This window comes from Canis lupus, chromosome 6 (genome assembly GCF_003254725.2).
Source record: "Canis lupus dingo isolate Sandy chromosome 6, ASM325472v2, whole genome shotgun sequence".
NCBI lineage: Eukaryota > Metazoa > Chordata > Mammalia > Carnivora > Canidae > Canis > Canis lupus.
In genome coordinates this window covers 24,517,025-24,541,521 of record NC_064248.1, presented here as the reverse complement: position 1 = coordinate 24,541,521, position 24,497 = coordinate 24,517,025, and the positions used below count along the sequence as shown (strand labels likewise).

Below are 24,497 nucleotides of genomic sequence, written 5' to 3'. Positions count from 1 at the left end.
GTTCTACAATTGTTTTATTTAAATAATAACATGCATGTCAGAGAAAACTGAATACACCATAATATATAAATCACAGAGATCTGTACCACATATTTTATGTTAAGACAATAACACATATATAACATTATGTAAACACGTAGTTTTGTCATCATGAAGGAGTGTCATTGATTAGCTCTGTATAAGGCCGGTCATCTTAGATAATGGGAAATATTTGGATTTACAGCATGTGATATTTCACACCATGGCTGAACCTGTTAAAAAAAATGTACAAATGGGGCAGCCCTGGTGGCCCAGTGGTTTGGTGCCACCTTCGGCCTGGGGTGTGATCCTGGAGACCCGGGATTGAGTCCCACGTCGGGCTCCCTGCACGGAGCCTGCTTCTCCTTCTGCCTGTGTCTCTGCCTCTCTCTCTCTCTCTCTCTCTCTCTCTCTCTTTCTCTCTCTCTCATAACTAATTTTTTTAAAATCTTTTTTAAAAATGTACAAATGGCCAGGTGATTCATTGTGGCTGGCTCACTTGTTCTAGGGAATCTTGTTTTTATCTTCTTCCCATTCATCATTTTTAGCAATAATAGAACAAGCAAATTCACAAATTTAAAAAGACATTCAAAGACTGACAGAATGTATAGTAAGTTCAATGAGTTTCAAGGTAAAGGAAAAAGATGTGACCATGGAGTGGCAATAACATGCAACAACCACTTTCTTTGGGCCACTGACAGGTTTCCAAGAGGGGAAGTCCATCACCGTATTAATTTTTCCAATACTGGGGACATTGAATTTTTCTAATACTGGGGCTGCTTATGTGTCTGAGTGATGTCTTTCTGTAGCCTGGTTGGGGATTCTCTGGATCAGAGACTTAGAAGGCCAGCAGTAGTTTAGGGTCTTTTAGAGCTGAAGAGTTGATCTTGATTGATTGATTGATTGATCTTACTTATGATTAGGAAATGTTTCACAGGATGTGAATATAAGGCAGGCAGTTAATGCCTAAAAAAATCTACTCTTCAGGAGTATGTTTTTAAAAATTTGATGTGTAAACACTAATTCTGAGTTTGGCACCAGCAGCAAACTTGTGAGCTAATGGTACCAGCCTACCGATACACAGGGGCCATCTTTGGCTCATTGATATTACAGAATGGAAACAGAATTGGTTACAATGAAGATATAATATTTCATCATGATGTTCTTTAAAACAAAGGGGTTCAAAAATTACTCAAACTCATAATTTATTGCAGTACACTTTGCAGCAAGTGAGAAAAAGATTTAAAAATGAAAGAATATTTTGGGAATGATTTAGATGTTAAGCTTTGTGCAATAAACCATTTACATCTTAGAGGATCACAAGGAAATATTGAAAGCCCAAACATGAGAAAGATTCTGAATTTATTTTATTTTTTTTAAAGATTTTATTTATTTATTCATGAGAGACACAGAGAGAGAGAGAGGAATAGACACAGGCAGAGGGAGAAGCAGGCTCCATGCAGGGACCCTGACGTGGTATTTGATCCCAGGTGTCCAGGACCACACCCTCAGCTGAAAGCAGCACTAAACCGCTGAGCTACCTGGGCTGCCCCAGATTCTGAATTTAGAGTATTACAGACTATTATAATGTCTATACACCTAATCATATAGGTATTAATAGATGAGATCTGGTCTCATTTATGTAATAAAATTCAAAAAGAATTTGTCATACTACTACAAAATTATGTTAGACCCGAAACACTATTGTGAATATTCAAAGAAAAATGCTTCCCCTTGGTTATTGATGGTAAAACAGATGTAGGGATGCCTGGGTGACTCAGTGGTTACGCATCTGTCTGCCTTCCGCTCAGGGAGTGATCCCGGAATCCCGAGATCGAGTCTCACATCAGGCTCCCTGCCTGGAGCCTGCTTCTCCCTCTGCCTAAGTCTCTGCCTCTCTCTCTCTGTTTCTCATGAATAAATAAATAAAATATTTTAAATAAATAAATAAATAAATAAATAAATAAATAAATAAATAAATAAATAAATAAAACCTTTAAAAAGAAAGAACTGTGTCATAAGAACAAATGATAGGCTTCTTGATTTTCTTATGGAGAAGAAAAAGTGATGTTTAGTTCATGAAATTAATAAATTGGAGGGCAGCTCGGGTGGCTTGGCAGTTTAGCACCTGCCTTCAGCCCAGGGCGTCCTGGGATCGAGTCCCACATCGGGCTCCCTGCATGGAGCCTGCTTCTCCCTCTGCCTGTGTCTCTGCCTCTCTCTCTCTCTCTGTCTCTCGTGAATCAATAAATAAAATCTTTAAAAATAAATAAATAAATAAAGATAAATTGGAAAAACAAGATACTGTCATAAGTGTGGTCATATCCACACACTGCATGTAAACTAAGTAGAATTTTTTTTAAGATTTTATTTATTTATTCATGAGAATACACAGAGAGGAGAGAGAGAGGCAGAGACACAGGCAGAGGGAGAAGCAGGCTCCATGCAGGGAGCCTGACGTGGGACTCTATCTTGGGTCTCCAGGATCACACCCTGAGCTGTAGGTGGCGCTAAACCGCTGAGCCACCGGGGCTGCCCCAAACTAAGTAGAATTTAAATAAAAATTTGAAAAGAAAAAATAATTGCTAATATCCAGATATATAATAATGGAGCAACTGTAGCATGTTTGTAAAAGAATAGAAAACATTGGGGATCCCTGAGTGGCGCAGTGGTTTAGCGCCTGCCTTTGGCCCAGGGCAGGATCCTGGAGACCCCGGATCGAATCCCACGTCGGGCTCCTGGTGCATGGAGCCTGCTTCTCCCTCTGCCTATGTCTTTGCCTCTCTCTCTCTCTGTGTATGTGACTATCATAAATAAATTTTAAAAAATTAAAAAAAAGAATAGAAAACATTATTTCATCCCCCAAAATGATTATGTCCACGTGCATCTTTCTCAGCAAATATCCTTAAAAGGCAAATAATCTCCATTTCTGAATTCAAATATGCTAACCTTTAAAATTTCATACTTAGGGTGTGGGTGTGTCGGGTGGCTCAGTCAGTTAAGCATCTCCCTTCACCTCAGGTCATGATCCTAGGGTATGGGTATCAAATCCCATGTCCAGGGCTCCCTGCTCAGTGGGGAATCTGCTTCTCCCTCTGCTATTTCCCCTGCTAGTGCTCTCTCATTCTCATGCTCTCTCTCAAGTAAGTAAATAACTAAAATCTAAAAGAATTCATACTTAGGATATATGCTTTTTTTCAAAATCAATGAACTTTGGAGATATTTTCATGTTTTAAAACATGTTTCATGTTTTAGATATATACATAAAATATCAAATGAAATACACTGTCATGAAATGAAATCATATTGATGCAATACATTACATGGTTTATAACTTGTCCAAGTGGGGTGATATTTTTGAATGGGTGTGAAAAAGTTAATAAAGAGCTACAACAACAAGTCCTGAAGTTATACAAAGCTGCATGCTCATCATAAGGTCTGTCTTCTTTCTTACAAGTGACAGAAAGGAATCTAGAAAGTACACTGATGAATGTAAACTCAGGAAGATATATGAATATATCTGAATTAGAAATAAGCAACCAAGGAAAAGTTTTTAAAAGTTGGCAGTGCATGAATCAGTGGACATAAGCATGAATTCTAATATATTTTAAAATGCTGCTTTTTCTTCAAACAGGGATTCACAAATCATGCTTAGTACAATCTCCTACAAATTTATAAGTACTCTTGCACAGAAGGAGTCACAGCAAGATTCTGGGAATGAACTTTTTGTAAACTGCAACCAATTTAAAACTATTAAAGACTGTCAAGAGTCCATGAGAAATTATAAAACATGGCAAATCTCAATTGGAAAGGAGATAACCTGGGGCACCTAGGGTGGCTCAGTCGGTTAAGCACCTGCCTCAGGTCATGATCTCGGGGTCTTGGAATGGAGACCCTTGAGGGGTGTCCTTGCTCAGCAGGGAGGCTGCCCTCCTGTCCCTCTGACCCTCCCCCCTTCTCATGCTCACTCTGTTTCTCAAATAATTAAATAAAATCTTTTTTAAAAAAAGAAAGAGGAGATAAGGTGAAGATTACATTTTAAAGATATTATTGATGAGTGTATGATGAAGACACAAAAGGGTAATTATAACAAATTCTCTTTCAGGTGTAAATATTTAACTGTTAAATAATGCAAGGTTTATGACACCAGGTACCTGTCAGGTTTTCAGTTGTTCCGAGTACTACAACATTGAAAAAAACAAACAATGAAAAAGTAATACAAGCATGTTTAAGTGGACAGCAGTTTGTGCTTTCACCTCAGGCTCCGGTTCCAGGAGGACACAGAAAGTGGGACCCCAGCTCCCCATTCTCGGAGGAGCTGAGAGTCAGCAGTTCCTGTATTTACGTCGCCGCTGAGTGTGGCTCCAGTTCCTCTGATTTGGGGTCAGGATTTCTCCCCAGAAACAAGCCTGCATCTGTAATAAACCAACCACAGCATCTCTGACGTGGCGTCGAGGGGCCCCCCAATCCACGGATCCCTGAGTAAAATACTTCTTGTTCAAACACCCTCAGGGAAAATGAGGACCAAACGACGGGAACAGCCCAGAAAACACAAGGGATTGTGCTGCTCACTCACTGACCAGCGTGTCCCGGGGGAAGCCCCCCAGAGGCCCCTCCTCAGCACTCGGCCCGGCAAGGCAGCCTCTGTCCCGCTCGTCCCTCAGGAGACGCCAAGTAGCTGCAAAGGCCCCAGGGTCTCCCCGGCGCGGGCGGCAGAACCTGCTGGAAACGCAGCTCTGGCTCTCTGTCCTGAGGCACCTGCAGCGCACTGGGCTGGATCCTCCTGTGGCTGCACAGGCCCTTCCCGCCCTGAGGCGCCCTGGGTCAGCGCAGCCGATGCGCGCCCTCTGCTGGCCGTGGCTGCGCACGCAGAGACCCTGCCCCTCCCTGGGGGTGGCGCGCGCGCGCCCTCTGCTGGCCGTCCTGGGAATCCCGGCAATGCTCAAGGTCCTGGCCCCTCAGCTGGAGGCAGAGAGGGCGCTCTGCTCCAGCCAAGCCATCTCTCTCTATGACAGATCCTGAGGCTGGGCCCCACAAATCCATGCAAAGGAGGTGCTCCCATCTTCCCAAGTGAAATGACCTCTGCAAAGCTCAGCCCCAGGAAGGTGGGGGCAGTGGGCTCAGGGAATCTGATGCCCAGAATTCCTGCCTCCACTGGTCCCAACACTCAGATCCCCTTCATAGACCCCTCCATCCTCGTCCATGGTTCCCCCTCTACACCCCTGGACCAGGAGCCTCCATTCCTCCTTGTAATTCCTCCTTACCTCTTCTTCTCCCTACCCCATCTCCTTCTCTTTCTTCCTCCCACTTTCTAGAATTTGCCCCATCCCCCCACCACTCTCTCAGTGTCTCTCTCCCTGACAGTCTCTTTCTATGTCTCTCCCCACGCCCTCAGGCTTTCTGCTCTGTGCAGCCCTGTCCAAGACCATAGAGTCCCAAATGAGTGTGCATCTGTATGTGAGCTCATTTAGAGCAGATTTTCTTTTCCTAAAGCCCTCTGGTTCTTCAGGGAGTAAGCCCTACTTTTTATAAAGCCAGATGCTTCAGAGGCTCTTCTTTCTAGAATATATTCCAAGATTTGGGGTACCTGATGTGGTTCATAAACCCCTCATTCTTCAGGGACATCCTCTGTATTGAGATCCTCCTGACTGTAGCTCACCACATCCATGGTAGAGTTTCTTGTGAGACCATGTCCCTGCTTATCTGACCTATCTCCATGTGATTCTTTTATCCTTTGTTGTGAAGACACTGTTCAGCTAGTTTTCAGGTTCTTTTCAGAGGAACGATGTATGGAACATACATTGTATGGAACATATATTGTTCCATTTGTAGCTATAGAATTATTGTAGCTGTGTGAGGAGGTAAGTTCAGGACCCTTCCATGCTGCCATCTTAACCCCAGCTCCATAGTTCATAGTCTTAACCACATGTAAAATAATACATTTTAAAAATATTTTATTTATTTATTTGAGAGAGAGCGAGAGAGCACACATGAACGAGTGGAAGGGAGGGGCAGAGAGAGAGGCAGACCCTCCACTGAGTAGGGAGTGTGACTTGAAGCTCAATCTCATGTGCTGAGCTGATGGCAGACGTTTAACTGACTGAGGCACCCAGGTGCCCCGTAAAATAATACATTTTTTAAACCACTATTTGGGCAAATAGCAATGATATGTTGTTTGGGAGGTTTTTTTAGAGAGAGAGAGAGAGAGCAAGTGAGAGAGTATGAGTCATAGGGGAGGGGGCAGATGAAGAAGGAGAGAGAGAATCTTAAGCAGGCTCCATGCCCCAACACAGAGCTCAATCTCACAACCCTGAGATCATGACTTGAGTCAAAATTGAGTTGGGCACATAACTGACTGAGCCACCCAGGCACCCCTGATATGTTTCTTCTTAACATTTATTCAGAAATGTCATCAAAAGTCTAGAGAATGAAAATCACTGACCTAGATGCTGGTGTTATAAAGGTGAATGAAACAATATTCTTACCCTCAGAGAGGCTGAAACACGCCTAAGGGAGATGAGATCAATGAAAGAGCAATTTAATGCAATCAGGAAAGTCCTAGATAAATTGCTAAGGAGTTCAGAAGGAAAAGAAACTCCTTTCGCCTAGAGAATCAGGAAAGAATTCTATAAGAAGGTAGGTCAACATTTACACTTCCACTGCAAATAAGCCATCCTGAGGGACTATAGCTTTGTTTTAACAGTATTGTCTCTGCTTAAAAATATTTTAGGATAATTCTTTAGGAAAGGGTCACCAAAAAAAGCAGCCTCGTTCCTTTAAAGCTTATTTTTGTATTCAAAAATATATTCCCCCATTGGAGATTTCTATGTCCCACTTTTAATCATCAATAGAATTCCTAGACAAAAGATAAACAAGGAAATAGATAAACTATGTTGACATAAAACATATGAAAAGTTGACAATTTATTTTATCAACTAGAATGAAGAGACCTATAGAACACTCTATCCCACAACAGCAGAACACGCATTTTCCACAAGTGCACAAAAAAAAAAAAAAAAAAAAAAAAAAAACCACTCTCCAAGACAGACCATATGTTAGGCTAGGAAGCAACTCTCAATAAATTTGAAAAGATTGAAATAATAAAAAGCATATTCTCTAATCACAATGGAATAAAACTAGAAATCCACAGCATAAAGAAATTTGAAAAATTTACAAATATGGAAAATCATCATGAACACACACTACTAAATGGTCAATGGGTTGAAGAAGAAATTACAAGAGAAATTTGAAAATACCTTGAGATGAATGAAAACAAAATACAATATGCCAAAACTTATGGTACAACACGAAAGCAGTGCTGAGAGAGAAAATCATGGTTGTAAATGCCTCCATTCAAAAAACCATGAAAGATCTCATATCAATAGCCTAAACTTTCATTTTTTAAAAAATGGGGAGAAAAGAACAAACTAAACCCAAAGCAAGCATAAGGAAGGAAATTATAAAATTCACAGTAGGAAATAAATGTAATAGAAAATGAAAAAAATAAGGAATATCAACTAGAGTACAAAGGGAGAAAAAAGGGACATCTGGGTGGCTCAGCAGTTGAGTGTCTGCCTTCAGCCCAGGGCGTGATCCTGGAATCGAGTCCTGGGATCGAGTCCTGCATTGGACTCCCTACAGGGAGCCTGCTTCTCTCTCTGCCTATGTCTCTGCCTCTCTCTCTCTCTCTCTCTGTGACTCTCTCATGAATAAATGAGTAAAACCTTCAAAAAAAAAAAAAAGCAGGGGAGAGGAGAATAAAAGAAAAAAAATCAACTGAACAAAAGTTATTTCCTGAAAAGATTAACAAAGTTGACTAAATTTTAAATAGGATGACTCAAATTATTAGAGTCAGGAATAAAATGCAGGTCATTACTGACCACATAGAGAAACAAAACAGATTATAGGGAAATACCATGAACAACCATGTATCAAAACTGTATCAAAAAGTTAGGTAACCTAGATGAAATAGACAAATTCTTAGTAAAACACAACTTCCAACAGAGACTCAAGATGTAATTAAAAATCTGAGACTGACATCCAATAAAGAGATATACTGGAAATCAGAAAACCTACCACAAAGAAAAGCCCAAGCCTAGAAGGCTTCTCTGGCAAATTCTACCCACTGTTTAAAGAAGAATTAACATCAGACTTTCACAAACTCTTCCAGAACACCTGAGACAAGGATTTTTGAGGACTGGCCTCAAAATAAAGCCATAGAATGAAGTCATCGTCTGAGGCAAGATTAACCTGATACCAACAACCAAAGACATCACAAGAGAAGAAAACGACAAACTGTATAAAAAGATGTCAGAAGTCTCAACAAAATACTAGCAAACCTAACCAGCAACATGTAAGTGGATTGTACACTGTGACCAAATGAAATTATTCTGCCAATACAAGGTTGGTTCAACATATGAAAATTAATCACAATAATATACCTTCTAGTAGAATAAAGGGAGAAAAAAAATCACATGATTATCTCAGTAGACACAGAAGAAGCATTTGATAAAATCCAACACTTGATGGGAAAAACCATTAACAACCTTGGAATATAAGGGAACGTCCCCAACCTGATAAAAGGCATCTACCAAAAACCCACGGCTGACATCACACTTCATAATGGAAGACTGAAAGTTTCCCCCTAAGATCAGCACTCAGAAAGATGTTTGCTCTTGCCATTTTTATTTAACACAGAGGTTTTATCTAGTAATTTAGTGAAAAAAATACATCAAAAGCATCCAAATTAGAAAGGAAGGAGGAAAACTATGTCTATGCACAGATGACATGATCTTGTATATAGAACCCACCCCCCCACACACACACCATTAGAACTAATAAATCAATTCACCAAAATCTATATACAATCTATTTCTATATATTAGCAATGAACAATCCAAAAATGAAACAGACAGATACGTTCGTTAGATTACTCCTTTCTGCCCCTGGACGCCGCCGAGTAAGCATCGTTAAAGTCTCCCCTCCCACCGCCGTCATGTCTAAGTCAGAGTCTCCCAAAGAGCCCGAGCAGCTGCGGAAGCTCTTCATCGGAGGTTTGAGCTTCGAAACGACCGATGAGAGTCTGAGGAGCCATTTTGAGCAATGGGGGACGCTTACGGACTGTGTGGTAATGAGAGACCCCAACACCAAGCGCTCCAGAGGCTTTGGGTTGGTCACGTAGGCCCCCGTGGAGGAGGTGGACGCGGCCACGAACGCCCGGCCGCACAAGGTGGACGGAAGAGTCGTGGAACCAGAGGGCTGTCTCCCGAGAAGATTCTCAAAGACCCGGTGCCCACTTAACTGTGAAAAAGATTTTTGTCGGTGGCATTAAAGAAGACACTGAAGAACATCATCTAAGAGATTATTTTGAACAGTATGGGAAAATCGAAGTGATTGAGATCATGACTGACCGAGGCAGTGGCAAAAAGAGAGGTTTCGCTTTTGTGACCTTTGATGACCACGACTCTGTAGACAAGATTGTCATTCAAAAATCCCATCCTGTGAATGGCCACAACTGGGAAGTAAGGAAAGCCCTATCGAAGCAAGAGATGGCTAGTGCTTCGTCCAGCCAAAGAGGCCGAAGTGGTTCTGGAAACTTTGGTGGTGGTCGTGGAGGTGGTTTTGGTGGGAATGACAACTTTGGTCGTGGAGGGAACTTCAGTGGTCGAGGTGGCTTCGGTGGCAGTCGAGGTGGTGGTGGATATGGTGGCAGTGGGGATGGCTATAACGGATTTGGTAATGACGGAAGCAACTTTGGAGGTGGCGGAAGCTATAACGATTTTGGCAATTACAACAATCAATCCTCAAATTTTGGACCCATGAAAGGAGGAAATTTTGGAGGCAGAAGCTCTGGCCCCTATGGTGGTGGAGGCCAATACTTTGCCAAACCACGAAACCAAGGTGGCTATGGCGGTTCCAGCAGCAGCAGCAGCTATGGCAGTGGCAGAAGGTTTTAATTACTGCCAGGAAACAAAGCTTAGCAGGAGAGGAGAGCCAGAGAAGTGACAGGGAAGCTACAGGTTACAACAGATTTGTGAACTCAGCCAAGCACAGTGGTGGCAGGGCCTAGCTGCTACAAAGAAGACATGTTTTAGACAATACTCATGTGTATGGGCAAAAAACTCGAGGACTGTATTTGTGACTAATTGTATAACAGGTTATTTTAGTTTCTGTTCTGTGGAAAGTGTAAAGCATTCCAACAAAGGGTTTTAATGTAGATTTTTTTTTTTGCACCCATGCTGTTGATTGCTAAATGTAATAGTCTGATCATGACGCTGAATAAATGTGTCTTTTTAAAAAAAAAAAAAACAAAACAAAACAAAACAAAAAAACAAAACAAAAAATGAAACAGAAAATAATTCCACTTACAATAGAATCTTATTTAAAAAATATATTCTCTATTCATCTAATTTATTAGATTTGCCTCCTTTTTTTTCCTCCAAAAATAAAAGTTTGCTTTCAAGGGATGAAGATTTACTACTTGTGAAGGAAGACTTTCTGGCCATTAGGGCTGGTGGTTCCTACAAAAAAAAATTCCAAAATACACTACAAGGATAATAAATCTAGAATAAGTATGAAGACAGCTTTCCAAGGTAATAACTTGGAATTGGTTGTGTCTCTAACCATTTATTCTAAAATGTAACCAAAACATGAGAGAGCCAAGACTCAGCGTACTTTTTAACTTCTGTCACATTGCTTCATGGTCATGCCTTTGTTTAGGTCAATAATGAAGCCACTCAGCTTAAAAGCAAACAAATAAACAAAAAAAACTCTGTTTTCATTCCATTTCTATTCTAGTTCTATTTACTCCTAACATGCCCTCTAATCCTTACTAGGAAAATACACCACTACCTCCCACACTGCCAAAAACTGCCAAATCTCTGCTGTAAAGCTTTCTTTACATTCTTTTGTAATACATTGGATGGATAATTAGGTATCCTGGTTTGAAAGGCTTTCCCTGGAAGCCCTCGATTTCTTATGCTTTGGACTAGCAGGCATATCTCATCCTCATTTCATCCTCCAAACAAAGCTATGTAGTAGGCACTTTTACAACCAGGTCTTAAGGTCTGAAAATGGCACAGAATGAAGATTCAAACCCAGGTCCTTCCAACTGTGGCACCCTCTCACTGACCACTGCACCACGAGGCCTCTTAGACTATTCAGGCTCTAGGTACACCAACCAAGCAGTTTCCTGAAACCATGAATGGGAGTAATAAGCCTTGAGTTTACATCTTGTGGTGTTTTCAGAGCAGCACAAATTGTTTATAGGAAAAATTTCCTTAATATTTATCCAATTTTAGATTGTAAATGAAATCTCAAATATCCTGCCTCTAGGGGGAGAAGGAAATACTGCAATCTGTATAAAATTCAACCAACCTGCCTCTGCCTACTGTCCACACATGGTAAGGGAAATTTCCCCTATTTTTAAAGAACTTTCATTGTTACTATTTTTAAGTTAATTTATTTATTCATGAGAGACACACAGAGAGAGGTAGAGACATAGGCAGAGAGAGAAGCAGGCTTCCTAGGGTGAGCCTGATGCAGGACTCAATCCCAGGACCCTGGGATCATGACCTGAGCCAAAGGCAAGTTGCTCAGCCACCCAGGTGCCCCTAAAGAATTTTCATTGTTACTATTAATAATGATGTCATAATTATACCCTATGACTTTCCTAGTACTTTTGTCTCAACTTTTAATTTTGTAAAATCAAATCTAAAAAAAGGCTAAAATACACAATAAACCTGCATACCTTCCACCTATATTAACTTAATATCAACACCTTGGCTCATTTACTTTGTACTTGTACATTTGTGATGAGTCATTTGTGATTTGTACATTTCTGATGAGACACTTTCTCCTTAAATATTTCAGCACATCACCCCTAAGAATAAGGACTCTTTAATCATCAGTGTCATTACATTACAAATAAAATTAAAAATAATTCTTTAGGGGGTAACTGAGTGGCTCAGTCAGTTAATCATCTGGCTTTGGCTCAGGTCATTATCTCAGGGTCCTGGGATCACGCCCGTCACTGGGGATCTCTGCTCAGCAGAGAGTCTGCTTTCTCCCTCCCCCCAACTTGGGCTTTCTCTCTTATTCTCTCTCTCAAATAAATAAATAAAATATTTAAATAATAATAATTCTTTAATATTATCTAATATCTAGTCCATATTTGTATTTTTCTCTTTCTACTCAAAATGTGTTAGCTTATCGGGGCACCTGGGTGGCTCAGTAGTTAAGTGTCTGCCTTGGCTCAGGTTGTGATCCCAGGGTCCTGGACTAAGTCCTGCATCAGGCTCCCTGATGGGAGCCTGCTTTTTCCTCTGCCTGTGTCTCTGCCTCTCTCTCTCTGTATGTCTCATGAATAAATAAATATTTTTAAAAATTTTTGTTAGCTTTTCTAAATCCAAAATTCAATCAAGATTTGCGCATTTAGGGGACGGTAGAGGCCGTGTAGCGTCGCCGTTACTCTGAGGAAAGAATAGTAGGTAGCAGGGTGCAAAAATGCAGAGCAATTAAACCTTTAACTTGAGAAGCAAAACCATACTCCAAGGAAGCATCATCAGCATCACCACCAGCAGCACCACCAGCAGCAACAGTAGCAGCCACCACCGCCACCAATACCTGCAAATGGGCAACAAGCCAGCAGCCAAAATGAAGGCTTGACTATTGACCTGAAGAATTTTAGGAAACCAGGAGAGAAGACCTTCACCCAATGTAGCCGGCTCTTTGTGGGCAATCTTCCTCCTGATATCACTGAAGAGGAGATGAAGAAACTATTTGAGAAATACGGGAAACCAGGTGAAGTCTTCATTCATAAGGATAAGGGCTTTGGCTTTATCCTCTTGGAAACACGAACCTTAGCGGAGATTGCCAAAGTAGAATTGGACAACATGCCACTTCGTGGAAAGCAGCTGCGTGTGCGTTTTGCCTGCCATAGTACATCCCTTAAAGTCCGAAACCTTCCTCAGTATGTTTCCAATGAACTGCTGGAGGAAGCTTTTCCGTGTTTGGCCAGGTGGAGAGGGCTGTAGTCATCGTGGATGATCGAGGAAGGCCCTCAGGAAAAGGCATTGTTGAATTCTCAGGGAAGCCAGCTGCTCGGAAAGCTCTGGACAGGTGCAGTGAAGGCTCTTTCCTGCTAACCACATTTCCTCAGCCTGTGACTGTGGAGCCCATGGACCAGTTGGATGATGAAGAGGGACTTCCAGAGAAACTGGTTATAAAGAATCAGCAATTTCACAAGGAGCGAGAGCAGCCACCCAGATTTGCACAGCCTGGCTCCTTTGAGTATGAGTATGCCATGCGCTGGAAGGCACTGATTGAGATGGAGAAGCAGCAGCAGGACCAAGTGGACGGCAACATCAAGGAAGCTCGTGAGAAGCTGGAGATGGAGATGGAGGCTGCTCGCCATGAGCACCAGGTCATGCTAATGAGACAGGATTTGATGAGGAGTCAAGAAGAACTTAGGAAGATGGAAGAGCTGCATAACCAAGAAGTGCAAAAACGAAAGCAACTGGAGCTCAGGCAAAAGGAGGAGCGCAGGCGCCGAGAGGAAGAGATGCGGCGGCAACAGGAAGAAATGATGCGGCGACAGCAGGAATGATTCAAGGGAACATTCCCTGATGCGAGAGAACAGGAGATACGGATGGGGCAGATGGCTATGGGAGGTGCTATGGGCATAAACAATAGAGGTGCCATGCCCCCTGCTCCAGTGCCAGCTGGTACCCCAGCTCCTCCAGGACCTGCCACTATGATGCCAGATGGAACCTTGGGATTGACCCCACCAACAACTGAACGCTTTGGCCAGGCTGCTACAATGGAAGGAATTGGGGCTTAATCTTACAATAAAGACTTCCTTCAACTTGTATATCAATACAGAGAAAGTCTGATCTGCCTAGAAATGTCTGTCTCAGGAAAGTCAGTAACTCTTAACTGCAATTGAAATGTGGGAGCAGGTGACTTTTTCCTTTGATTTCACAACCTCTCGAGGTAAATAGATTATTATTTCCTTCTCTTCTGTAAGCTAAAGGATCTGGAACTCTATGGTGTCTTCTACCTCTACTTCCTTCAACACCAACTAATCCAAGAGAAAACTGTGCAATGAGAGAGCATGAACAGCTTCCTAAAACATGAAAATAAAATGCATACATTTTATACAATATTTTAGAAGAGTAGGATGGTTCAGTAGAAGAGATCAGAATTTAGCTTCAGAAGACTGAAGACTTCACCAGTGTGATACTAATTTAGTAGTGTGGCCTTGGACAGCTTATACCTTAACTTCTAAGTTATAATAAGTTATAACTAAGGCTATATAAGGTTAGATAACTTCTAAATGGCCAGGCTAAGAGTGGACAAACTTACTCCTCACTCGAAACACAATTTCCACCCTCAGAAGCAAAGGGCAAGATCTAAGACAGCTGAATGTTCTCTTTAGTAAACAGGTATCTATAACCACCTAGGTAATGTGGCAGGTACAAAGGGAAAGAAGGAGGTGACTACCAGGCTCTGAAACTATAAGGATGTTTTCACAAAGGTTTCAGGTATATTTTGTTACTCACTCTGCACAACTCCTATGTGCATTGTGATTAGCCTTATTTTAGAGATAAGAAAGTTGAGCCTGAGTGAGATGAAGTAGAAGGCAAAGAGTATCTGCACTTGCTTGACTAAGAGGGAGATTCTTACAGAACTACCTGTATAAAAGCAGTGACATTATTTCATTATTTCATCAGAATCCCAACCATTCATTTATTCAGGTGATTTGTCTCAAAAAGCCTCAGTCATTTCTAAGTCAGTGCAGTGATCATATACTGGGAACCATGAGGAAGCAAGAATGACACTTTAAGGGAATTGAGAAACAGAGGAGTCTGGTAATGGCAGGCAAAGGAGCTACCAGTTTCCCAAGAAGGGCAGAAATACAATGAACATGGTTGCCCCAGTAAGAGGCTTGGCTAGAGTATGTTTATGGCCCAGAGGAGGGAAGGATGGACGTAGGGAGACTGAGAAGGAGGTCCCTTCTCCCATTCTTATACAATAGCAAGAAGAACAGAAAGAAAATGGCAAATCTAAGTGGCATTTGAGTGGTAAATACTTTTTAAATGTATTTGCTCAATTGCCACAAAATACAAGGTAATTTTACCTACAGCTTCTCATTTTTAAAAAGATTTTATCTATTTTTTTAAGATTTTATTTATTCATTTGAGAGAGAAAGAGAACACACGCATAAGCAGGGAGGAGAAGCAGAGGGAGAGGGAGAAGTAGACTCCCCACACTCAGCAGGAAGCCTGACATGGGGCTCCATCCCAGGACTCGGAGATCATGACCTGAGCCAAAGGCAGATGCTTAACCATCTGAACCACCCAGGCGCCCCTAGATCTTATCTATTTATTTGAGAGAGAGAGAGAGCAGGAGCAGGGGGAGGGGCAGAGGAAAAGGGAGAAGCAGATTCCCTGCTAAGCAGGGAGCCCAACACTGGGCTCAATCCCAGAACCCTGAGATCATGAGCCAAAAAAAGACACTTAACCCGCTGAGCCAACCAGGTACCCCTCTCAATTTATTTTTACAGGGTTTTGTTTTTGTTTTTTTTTTAAGATATGAGCTATTAGTGTCCTGACTTCATTAATAGGCTCAAGGAGGTTAAGTGGTTTTCCCTGATGAGCTGCTGAGACAGAATTCAAACTCAAATCTCCGACTTCAAATCCCATACATTTTCTTCTTCTTAATTATCACCAGAGAGAGGAGTTTAAGGAGAAGAAACCTCAACGCTTTCCAGCCCAAGAAACCTTCAGAATAATGGTAACCCATAAGAGAAAAGAAGTAGAGGCAAAGGGAAACTAGATAGGGCAAAGGCCATAGTGTATGATGATCACAGTAACAATGGTTATTTATCCAGTGTTTCTTCTCCTTTCTCCCTATAACAAATTGTTAAACAATATGAATTGTGTAAAGAGACATGAGACATACAGAAGCTGCAAGTCTTGCTTATAAGGAAATGACTGTTTTTGTGAATATATCATAAGAAATGATTGTTAAAATGATGTCATACAATGATGTCAGTGAATGGCAGACAATAATAATTTATTCAACAAATCTTTAGGTAAGTACCGTAGAACAAATACTGTTCTAAGCCCTGAGTATATAATAGTGAATAAATTAGATAAAGGCTCTACCTTTGTAGATCTCATATAATAGTGAGGAAATAGGCATTGAACAAGCAAATAAATTAGCAATAGCTCAGGCAGCCTGGGTGGCTCAGCAGTTTAGAGCCGCCTTTGGTCCAGGGTGTGACCCTGGAGACCTGGGATCAAGTCCCACGTCGGGCATAGGGAGAAGCATGGAGTCTGCTTCTCCCTATGCCTCTTTCTCTGTGTCTTTCATGAATTAATAAATAAAATCTTTTTAAAAAATTAGCAAAAGCTCAAATTCCAGGAAGGAAAATAAAGGCATGTGACACTCTGAAAATGTGACATGTGAGTTGATCCCTGATGAACAAGAATTGGTTATATGAAAATTTGAGTTGCTGCATTCCAAGTTAAGGGAACAGTGAATGCAAAGGCCCTGAGTAGAACAACTTTATACGTTCAGTGAACAAAACGGACGGCTGGAGCATGGTGGGCAAGGGAGAGAAAAGTGGTAGTAGGTGAGGCTGGAGAGGTGGGCAAGAGCAAGGATATGAGGAGCAGTGGTTCTCAATCCTCTCTGCTCATTAGACTCACTAGAGATCCTTTCTAAAAACATAAATGACTGGGTCCACTCTCTCAAAGAAACCGATTTAATTGGTCTGAGGTGGAACTCAGACATAGGTGCTTTGAAAAAAACACCCTGGAGATTCTGATAGATATCCAAAGTTCAGACTTTAAAATATTAAGACTTTCAGAGAGTCTGAAATAAGGATAATATGTGTCAAACAGTGTGGGTGAACAAAGAAAATTAGTGATATTTAAACAGAAAGCTGGAGAATCATTTCAAAGAACATTCTCCACAGAGAAATGTGAGCAATCTTAATTGCCTGACCTCTTGAGAACATAAAAGCATTGTCTGCCAAGAAAACTTAGCCCAAGAGGCACCAAGTCATAAAATATCAAGACATTCCAGGGGTGCCCCTGGCTGGTTCAGATGGTTAAGCATCTGCCTTGGACTCAGGTCATGCTCCAGGGTCCTGGGATTGAGCCCCTCATTGGACTCCCTGCTCAGTGGGGAGCTTGCCTCTCTCTCTCTCTCTGCCATCCCTCCCCTGCTCATGCTCCCTCTCACTCTCTATTTCAAATAGATAAATAAATAAAATCTTTAATAAAAAGTATCAAGACATTCCATCTTTCAAGCTAGCTAACATGTACTGAATCTGAAGATGTGTCAGACATTGTGTGCTCAGCACTTCTGTACAGAATTTCATTTTATCTTCAGAATAATTTCATCATATCTATTAAGTATTTTTGAGATGATAATACTAATTTGGAGAGATTTAGTGTTTTACATAACACCACACAGCCACTAAGTGGCAGAGCTGAAATCTGAACTCAGTTCTCTCTGATTCCAAAAAGTCTATGATTGTTACCACTCTTCTGTATGTGAATTCCAGTTTGCTAAGGTTACAAAATGATCAGTCTTCTTTTTTTAATTAGAGTACTGCTCCTCTAGGAAAGTTCTCTTGAATTATATTATGAAAGACTTCCAGAAATAGAATGAATCTAACATATTCTGGTAAAAGGACAACTATGTTAGTCATTATCCAGCTACCCACCCCCCAAGTAATGAGAGAATATGCACTCTGGCCAAGTGACAAGTTCTGGCCAATGAATGGGAATGATGTCTATCATTTCTTAACTAGAACAAATAATTGCTCGTTTTCTACACCTACTGGCAACCCTTCAAATAATGGTTTTTCCATCAGCCAGGTCACAAAAGACCCATGATAGGCAAGTAGCAAGAGCAAAAAATTAGCAAACCTTTGTTCTATACACCACTGAGATCTGGGTGATTATTTGATATACAGCATAGCATAGTTTTGGTCTCAACTCGATCCTCTCTGAGTTTTACTAGAGAGGATAAATTACTAGTTTTACTAGGGAGGACAATTCATTTGTTCTTCTTATGTAAGATAGATGCCTACAAAGAGCATATGTATGTGTGTATACATGTGTGTATATGTGTATGTATGTGCATGTTGCTAATAAGTATATTGAAAATTAAAAACTCGGGATCCCTGGGTGGCGCAGCGGTTTAGCGCTTGCCTTTGGCCCAGGGCGTGATCCTGGAGACCCGGGCCCACATCGGGTTCCCGGTGCATGGAGCCTGCTTCTCCCTCTGCCTATGTCTCTGCCTCTCTCTCTCTCTCTCTCTCTCTCTCTCTCTCTGTGTGTGTGTGTGACTATCATAAATAAATAAATAAAATTATTTAAAAAAAAGAAAATTAAAAACTCCAAGTCCATTAGTGGAAAACATTCTTCAAATATGTTTTCAGTATAATCAGTTATTCAAACTGACAAAGCAGTTGGTAAATGGAAGATCAAAAAACAGCCACATTCAGACCACAAACACTCTCTTGGAAGGAAAATGTATGTGAGCCAAGCAAGGACAAAAAGAAAGTCTCCCCCCGCCCAAAAAAAAAGTCTCCCGAAAAAGAGCCTACCCACATTAATGTTTCTGTGGTAAAATATATGAATTCAGTCAACAAATACTGGGAAAGCTACTGTGTGCCAAGCATTATACAAGTGCTAGAGATAGAATAGTGAACAGAACAGCCCCAAATCCCTTCTTTCATGAAGCTTATATTCCAATGGGGTAAGGGGGAATAATGGCATGGCTCCAAAGGCACTTACTTAATTGTGCTGGTATTCTCTTCTTATTTCTCATGATCTGAGCATCCATCTGAATAAAGGGGAAAAACAGCAAGCCAAAAATCTCCCTATTGCTTCAACATTTAGGGTAAAGTGTGAAGCAATATGTGTAATAATGTAACCTACACTGTCTGAGGCCCTGAAATGCAGGTCATTAATTTGGCTTAACTCTTAAATACTGGTTTTCATTTCCCTTCATAGGAAACAATAGCTCTTTCTTCTTCTGGCTGCACCTGGTGCCCAGCCCTCTGGACTAGAGAAAGAAACGAAAAAAAAAAAAAAAAAAAAGAGAAAGAAACGGAGTCAATATTTTGATCATTACATCTGGCATCTAAGGTTCCTTTCATCCCCTTAGGAACCCCTGAAGAAATTACTCTCCCTAGGGCAATTATCCACTCAGGCCAGAAGGCTCCAGAGTTTAAAGTAAATGGTAACACCATTTTTTACTTTAACTGGTATCTTTGCATAGAAAATACTGCAGCTCAAGATCAGCTATGGTTTAATGTATGTGCCATCTCATCCAAGGGTGACAAAGGCAATAACAATCCCAATTCATTTCTTTTATTCTAATAATTAGGAGCTGTGTGAATCTGTAAGTTGTGTATGCCCAAGACCCTGCACAGAGTCTGGTACAAAATATATTAATGAGTAAATATTTGAGGAATAAATGTGTCCTAAATAATCATAAGGGTGTGTATGTGTGTGTGTGTATAAATATATATAATTATATATTTCAGTTTATAATCTTACGTTAAAAATTTATTAGTCAAAAAATTCATTACTCATCATTACAGGTTATAAGAGCACCAACTCATTGTGCTGACAATTGATGACAATAACAAAGAAAAAGAATCAAGCATTAAAATACATGGCCTGAGGCAACTCAGAGTTTTGGTTTCCTCATTTATAAAGTAGTACTAGTAGAGCCTACTTCATGGGATTTTTGTGAGGATTACCTGAAATAATAGCATATGAGATCCCAGGAAAATTATAAAGTGCTGTAAACATATAAAGGATAGCTGTTATTACCATGTGAACAGTTTCCATGCAAAACAGATCTCTGAGGATTTTTAGACTCCTAACGTGTGGATTGTTGTGCTTCTACAACCATAAGGAGTGATTCAACATTCCCAGCCTCTGTTCCAAGCAGTTTACCAAAAGGGTTAAGTGTAGATTATCTATTCTGATATAATTTGCAATTTCCCCCTTAAAACCTATGCTGGATTATAATTACCATCTCACTTGCCCTGGATGAAGTACGCTCCCTAAAGGCACAGTTAATGGTCCAAGCTGCGTGTCCAGAGTCCCTGAGGTCTTTTGCATAACAAGGTCCCTGACGATTGTCATCACTGGAAGAAATTTTAGCCTTTCTAAAGGAACCATTAGACAGCTAGTGGCAATTTAACTGTGGTGGGTTGTTATCTTGCCTTCCTAGCTTAAGTTAAAGGCCCTGGTAGGACACTTGTGTAACCAAGTAAGAAAGCATAAAATACCCCCTTGTGGAGGGGAGAATCCCAAGTACTATGGCTGGATGACTGTGCCTCAAATTTTGGATGAAAGCACTAAGGAGAGAGAAAATATCTGCAAAGTGGAATTCAGGAGTTTATTGTCCAAGAATTAGTGGTTGTTTTTCTTTTTTATATAAATTTATTTTTTATTGGTGTTCAATTTGCCAACATATGACATAACACCCAGTGCTCATCCTGTCAAGTGCCCCCCTCAGTGCCCGTCACCCAGTCACCCCCACCCCCCCCGCATTTCACTCAGCATAATACCCTCTGGTTCCATCCATGTCGAAGCAAATGGTGGGTATTTGTCGTTTCTAATGGCTGAGTAATATTCCATTGTATACATAGACCACATCTTTTTGTTGTTGTTGTTCATAATGTTTTTTTAATAATAAATGTATTTTTTATTGGTGTTCAATTTGCCAACATACAGAATAACACCCAGTGCTCATCCCGTCAAGTGCCCCCCTCAGTGCCCGTCACCCAGTCACCCCCACCCCCCGCCCTCCTCCCCTTCCACCACCCCTAGTTCGTTTCCCAGAGTTAGGAGTCTTCATGTTCTGTCTCCCTTTCTGATATTTCCTACCCATTTCTTCTCCCTTCCCTTCTATTCCCTTTCACTATTATTTATATTCCCCAAATGAATGAGACCATATAATGTTTGTCCTTCTCCGATTGACTTATTTCACTCAGCATAATACCCTCCAGTCCCATCCACGTTGAAGCAAATGGTGGGTATTTGTCATTTCTAATGGCTGAGTAATATTCCATTGTATACATAAACCACATCTTCTTTATCCATTCATCTTTCGATGGACACCGAGGCTCCTTCCACATTTTGGCTATAGTGGACATTGCTGCTAGAAACATCGGGGTGCAGGTATCCCGGCATTTCATTGCATCTGTATCTTTGGGGTAAATCCCCAGCAGTGCAATTGTTGGGTCGTAGGGCAGATCTATTTTTAACTCTTTGAGGAACCTCCACACAGTTTTCCAGAGTGGCTGTACCAGTTCACATTCCCACCAACAGTGCAGGAGTGTTAGCCTTTTTCCACATCTTCTCCAACATTTGTGGTTTCCTGCCTTGTTAATTATCCCCATTCTCACTGGTGTGAGGTGGTTTTGATTTGTATTTCCCTGTGTTTTTTATGACATCCTTGGGAGAGAATATTGAGTACTGTCTCACATCCCCAGATCCTGCTTGTATAACAATTGGTTGTATAGCAACCAATTTCTGGGAATAGCCTATCTCCTCAACTATAAGACTATCATGACAGTGCTCATATGTAGAAACCTGGAAAACACTACCTCAGCCAGGTGATCAAGGTTAACATTATCAGTGGTAAGTGAAGTTAATAGCATGCACCCTTGGGGATCCCTGGGTGGCTCAGTGGTTTAGCACTTGCCTTTGGCCCAGGGCATGGTCCTGGAGTCCCGGGATCGAGTCCTGCGTCAGGCTCCCTGCATGGAGCCTGCTTCTCCTTCTGCCTATGTTTCTGCCTCTCTTTCTGTGTCTCTCATGAGTAAATAAATAAAATCTTAAAAAGAAAAATAGCATGCACCCTTGATAAGGTGCAATGAGAATGACACTTCACTGTTGTGACCTTCTTCCACAACACCAGTGACCCCAATCTAACCATGGGAAAAAATATTCCCCCTGGAACTCTCTGTACTGCCTTGCATTTGCAAATTTTCTGTAAATTAAAACTATTTTAAAGTAAAAATTATTATTAAAATTTTACTCAGGGGAATAAAGAGTGGATTCAATCTCTTTTTTTTTTTAATAGATTTTATTTATTTATTCATGAGAAACGGAGAGACAGAGGGAGAAGCATGCAGGGAGCCTGATGTGGGACTCGACCCCAGGTCTCCAGGATCATGTCCTGGGCCAAAGACAGCGCTAAACCGCTGAGCCACCCAGGCTGCCCTCAATCTCTTTTTTAAAAAACTGTATGAAGGGCAGTCTGGGTGGTTCAGCGGTTTAGCTCCGCCTTCAGCCCAGGGCATGATCCTGGAAACCTGGGATCGAGTCCCACATCAGGCTCCCTGCATGGACCCTGCTTCTCCCTCTGCCTGTGTCTCTGCCTCACTCTCTCTCTGTGTCTCTCATGAATAAATAAATAAAATATTTTTTTAAATTGTATTAAAATCATTGTGGAAAGGGAAATGATGGTGGCTATTGCCAAAATGATTGATGCCAAGATTTGAGGAAGTTGTGCATTGCCTAAAAGGTAGATACTCCCATCAGGAAATAATTGTGGTTATTGAAATATGGAATAAAATATTTTTCTTTAAAAAAGAAGCTGAGGAAATGAAGATAAATACAAAGTTAGGGTAGAAAAGCATGATCAAAACTAGAGTAAGATGAGGACATAAAACACATGCCACAAAGACCTTTCCATTTGCTAGAAGTGTGCCAGAAATTTGCTAGAGCTTTCCTCCATTTGGCTAAAAGAAGGAAGCATGATTGATAACATGTAGTGTCCACAAAACAAATACATACCAGTACTGTGGAAGGAGGCTCGGTTTCCATAGAAAGATGAATGGATAAAGAAGATGTGGTTTATGTATACAATGGAATATTATTCAGCCATTAGAAATGACAAATACCCACCATTTGCTTCAACGTGGATGGAACTGGAGGGTATTATGCTGAGTGAAATAAGTCAATCGGAGAAGGACAAACATTATATGGTCTCACTCATTTGGGGAATATAAATAATAGTGAAAGGGAATAGAAGGGAAGGGAGAAGAAATGGGTAGGAAATATCAGAAAGGGAGACAGAACATGAAGACTCCTAACTCTGGGAAACGAACTAGGGGTGGTGGAAGGGGAGGAGGGCAGGGGGTGGGGGTGACTGGGTGACGGGCACTGAGGGGGGCACTTGACGGGATGAGCACTGGGTGTTATTCTGTATGTTGGCAAATTGAACACCAATAAAAAATACATTTATTATTAAAAAAATACATACCAGTTGTCTAGATATTTAGGCTAAAGAGAAAGTTTTCTCCTCTATCTTACTGTGAATATCATCTTCAATGTCATTCCCACGCTAAATTCAGCAATGAATTTATCTTTGGTTCATTTCTATACTCAAGGCAATTCAGCATTTCAGCAATATAGAATTTAAAAAAAAAGAAAATTCTATGAAGGTTTAGGAGCAGAGATATAATTGGACCATAACCATGAAGTCCAGATAGTCTGCTGAGGTGGAAGTTGGATTGACATCCTCTTCAGAAAGTCAAGGAGACTGATAAGGACCATATCAACTCTACACAGAGACAGGCTAAGGGGCACAAATAATCACTGGACACTACAATATTTCAGGCTATGCACTAGGAACAGAAGTGTCACAGATGAATAAGACATGGTGTCTGTCCTGGAGGGCATTACAGTCTAAGGAAGAGATAGGTAAAAAAGTTAGTCTCCAAAGTTTTGCAGGTGGCATGTGAATGGGCATAAAGAGGGAGTAGTTGATTATAGCCTGGCGGTGGTAAGGAAGGCAATGTGTGAACCAGGAAATGTTTTTTCAAAGAAGAGGTATTTAGGATGGTTACTCTGGTAATGTAGTAGATACATAGGAAGTGAAGATTCCAGGACACACAGAAGTTGGGAGGTGTTCCAGAGGTGAAATAAAAAGATTGGTTGGCTTCTATTTCTAGCCCACATGAAACTGAAAGGAATCTATATTTTACTGGTCAATTACTTTTTGGTTCCAAGTAGCAAAATCCCAATCTATACAGCTTGAGGGGAGAAAAGGATTTACTGGCTTGGTGAATCAAGAATGTATTGCTAGAGGAGTACCTGGGTGGCATAGTCAGTTAACATCTAACTCTTAGTTTTGGCTCCGGTCTTGATCTCAGAGTCATGGAATTGAGCCCCTCATCCGGCTCACATTCAGCACGAAGTCTACTTGAGCTTCTCTCTCCCTCTCCCTTTGCCCTCCCCCCTTGTGCTCTCTCTCTCTCAATAAATAAATCTTTTTTAAAAAAGAATATATTGTTATAACGCATACATGAATTCAGCAAAGTCACAGGATATAAAATCAATGTGGAGAAATCTTTTGCATTTCCATATACCAATAATGAAGCAGCAGAAAAAGAAATCAAGGAATTTATCCCATTTGCAATTGCA

At 41.0% G+C, this 24,497-nt stretch overlaps 3 protein-coding genes across 12 annotated transcripts in view; 2 read left to right on the top strand and 1 right to left on the bottom strand.

The window, feature by feature from the left end:
* LOC112640290 (transport and Golgi organization protein 1 homolog) overlaps positions 1-4,831 on the bottom strand; it is a 91,351-nt gene extending 86,520 nt beyond the window's left edge. Inside the window, exons 1-2 of one of the 7 annotated variants that reach the window (XM_049111336.1) lie at positions 4,595-4,830; positions 4,275-4,433 (exon numbers count right to left, since the gene is read on the bottom strand). In XM_049111336.1, the coding sequence (XP_048967293.1) occupies positions 4,275-4,325 (51 nt within the window). In that variant the 5' untranslated portion in view covers positions 4,326-4,433; positions 4,595-4,830. Of the gene's footprint in view, positions 1-4,274; positions 4,434-4,594 lie in introns of all 7 variants that reach the window. The other 6 variants (XM_049111335.1, XM_049111337.1, XM_049111338.1 and 3 more) reach the window with 6 other exon arrangements.
* LOC112640285 (acyl-coenzyme A synthetase ACSM4, mitochondrial) overlaps positions 1-24,497 on the top strand; it is a 55,336-nt gene that overhangs the window by 432 nt on the left and 30,407 nt on the right. The gene's annotated exons all lie outside the window — the stretch shown is intronic.
* On the top strand, positions 4,536-13,858 carry LOC112679046 (non-POU domain-containing octamer-binding protein-like). Its single transcript, XM_049111036.1, is given in 4 exon segments — positions 4,536-4,965; positions 9,027-9,145; positions 12,621-13,023; positions 13,026-13,858. Coding segments are annotated over 4 exon segments (1,785 nt in total).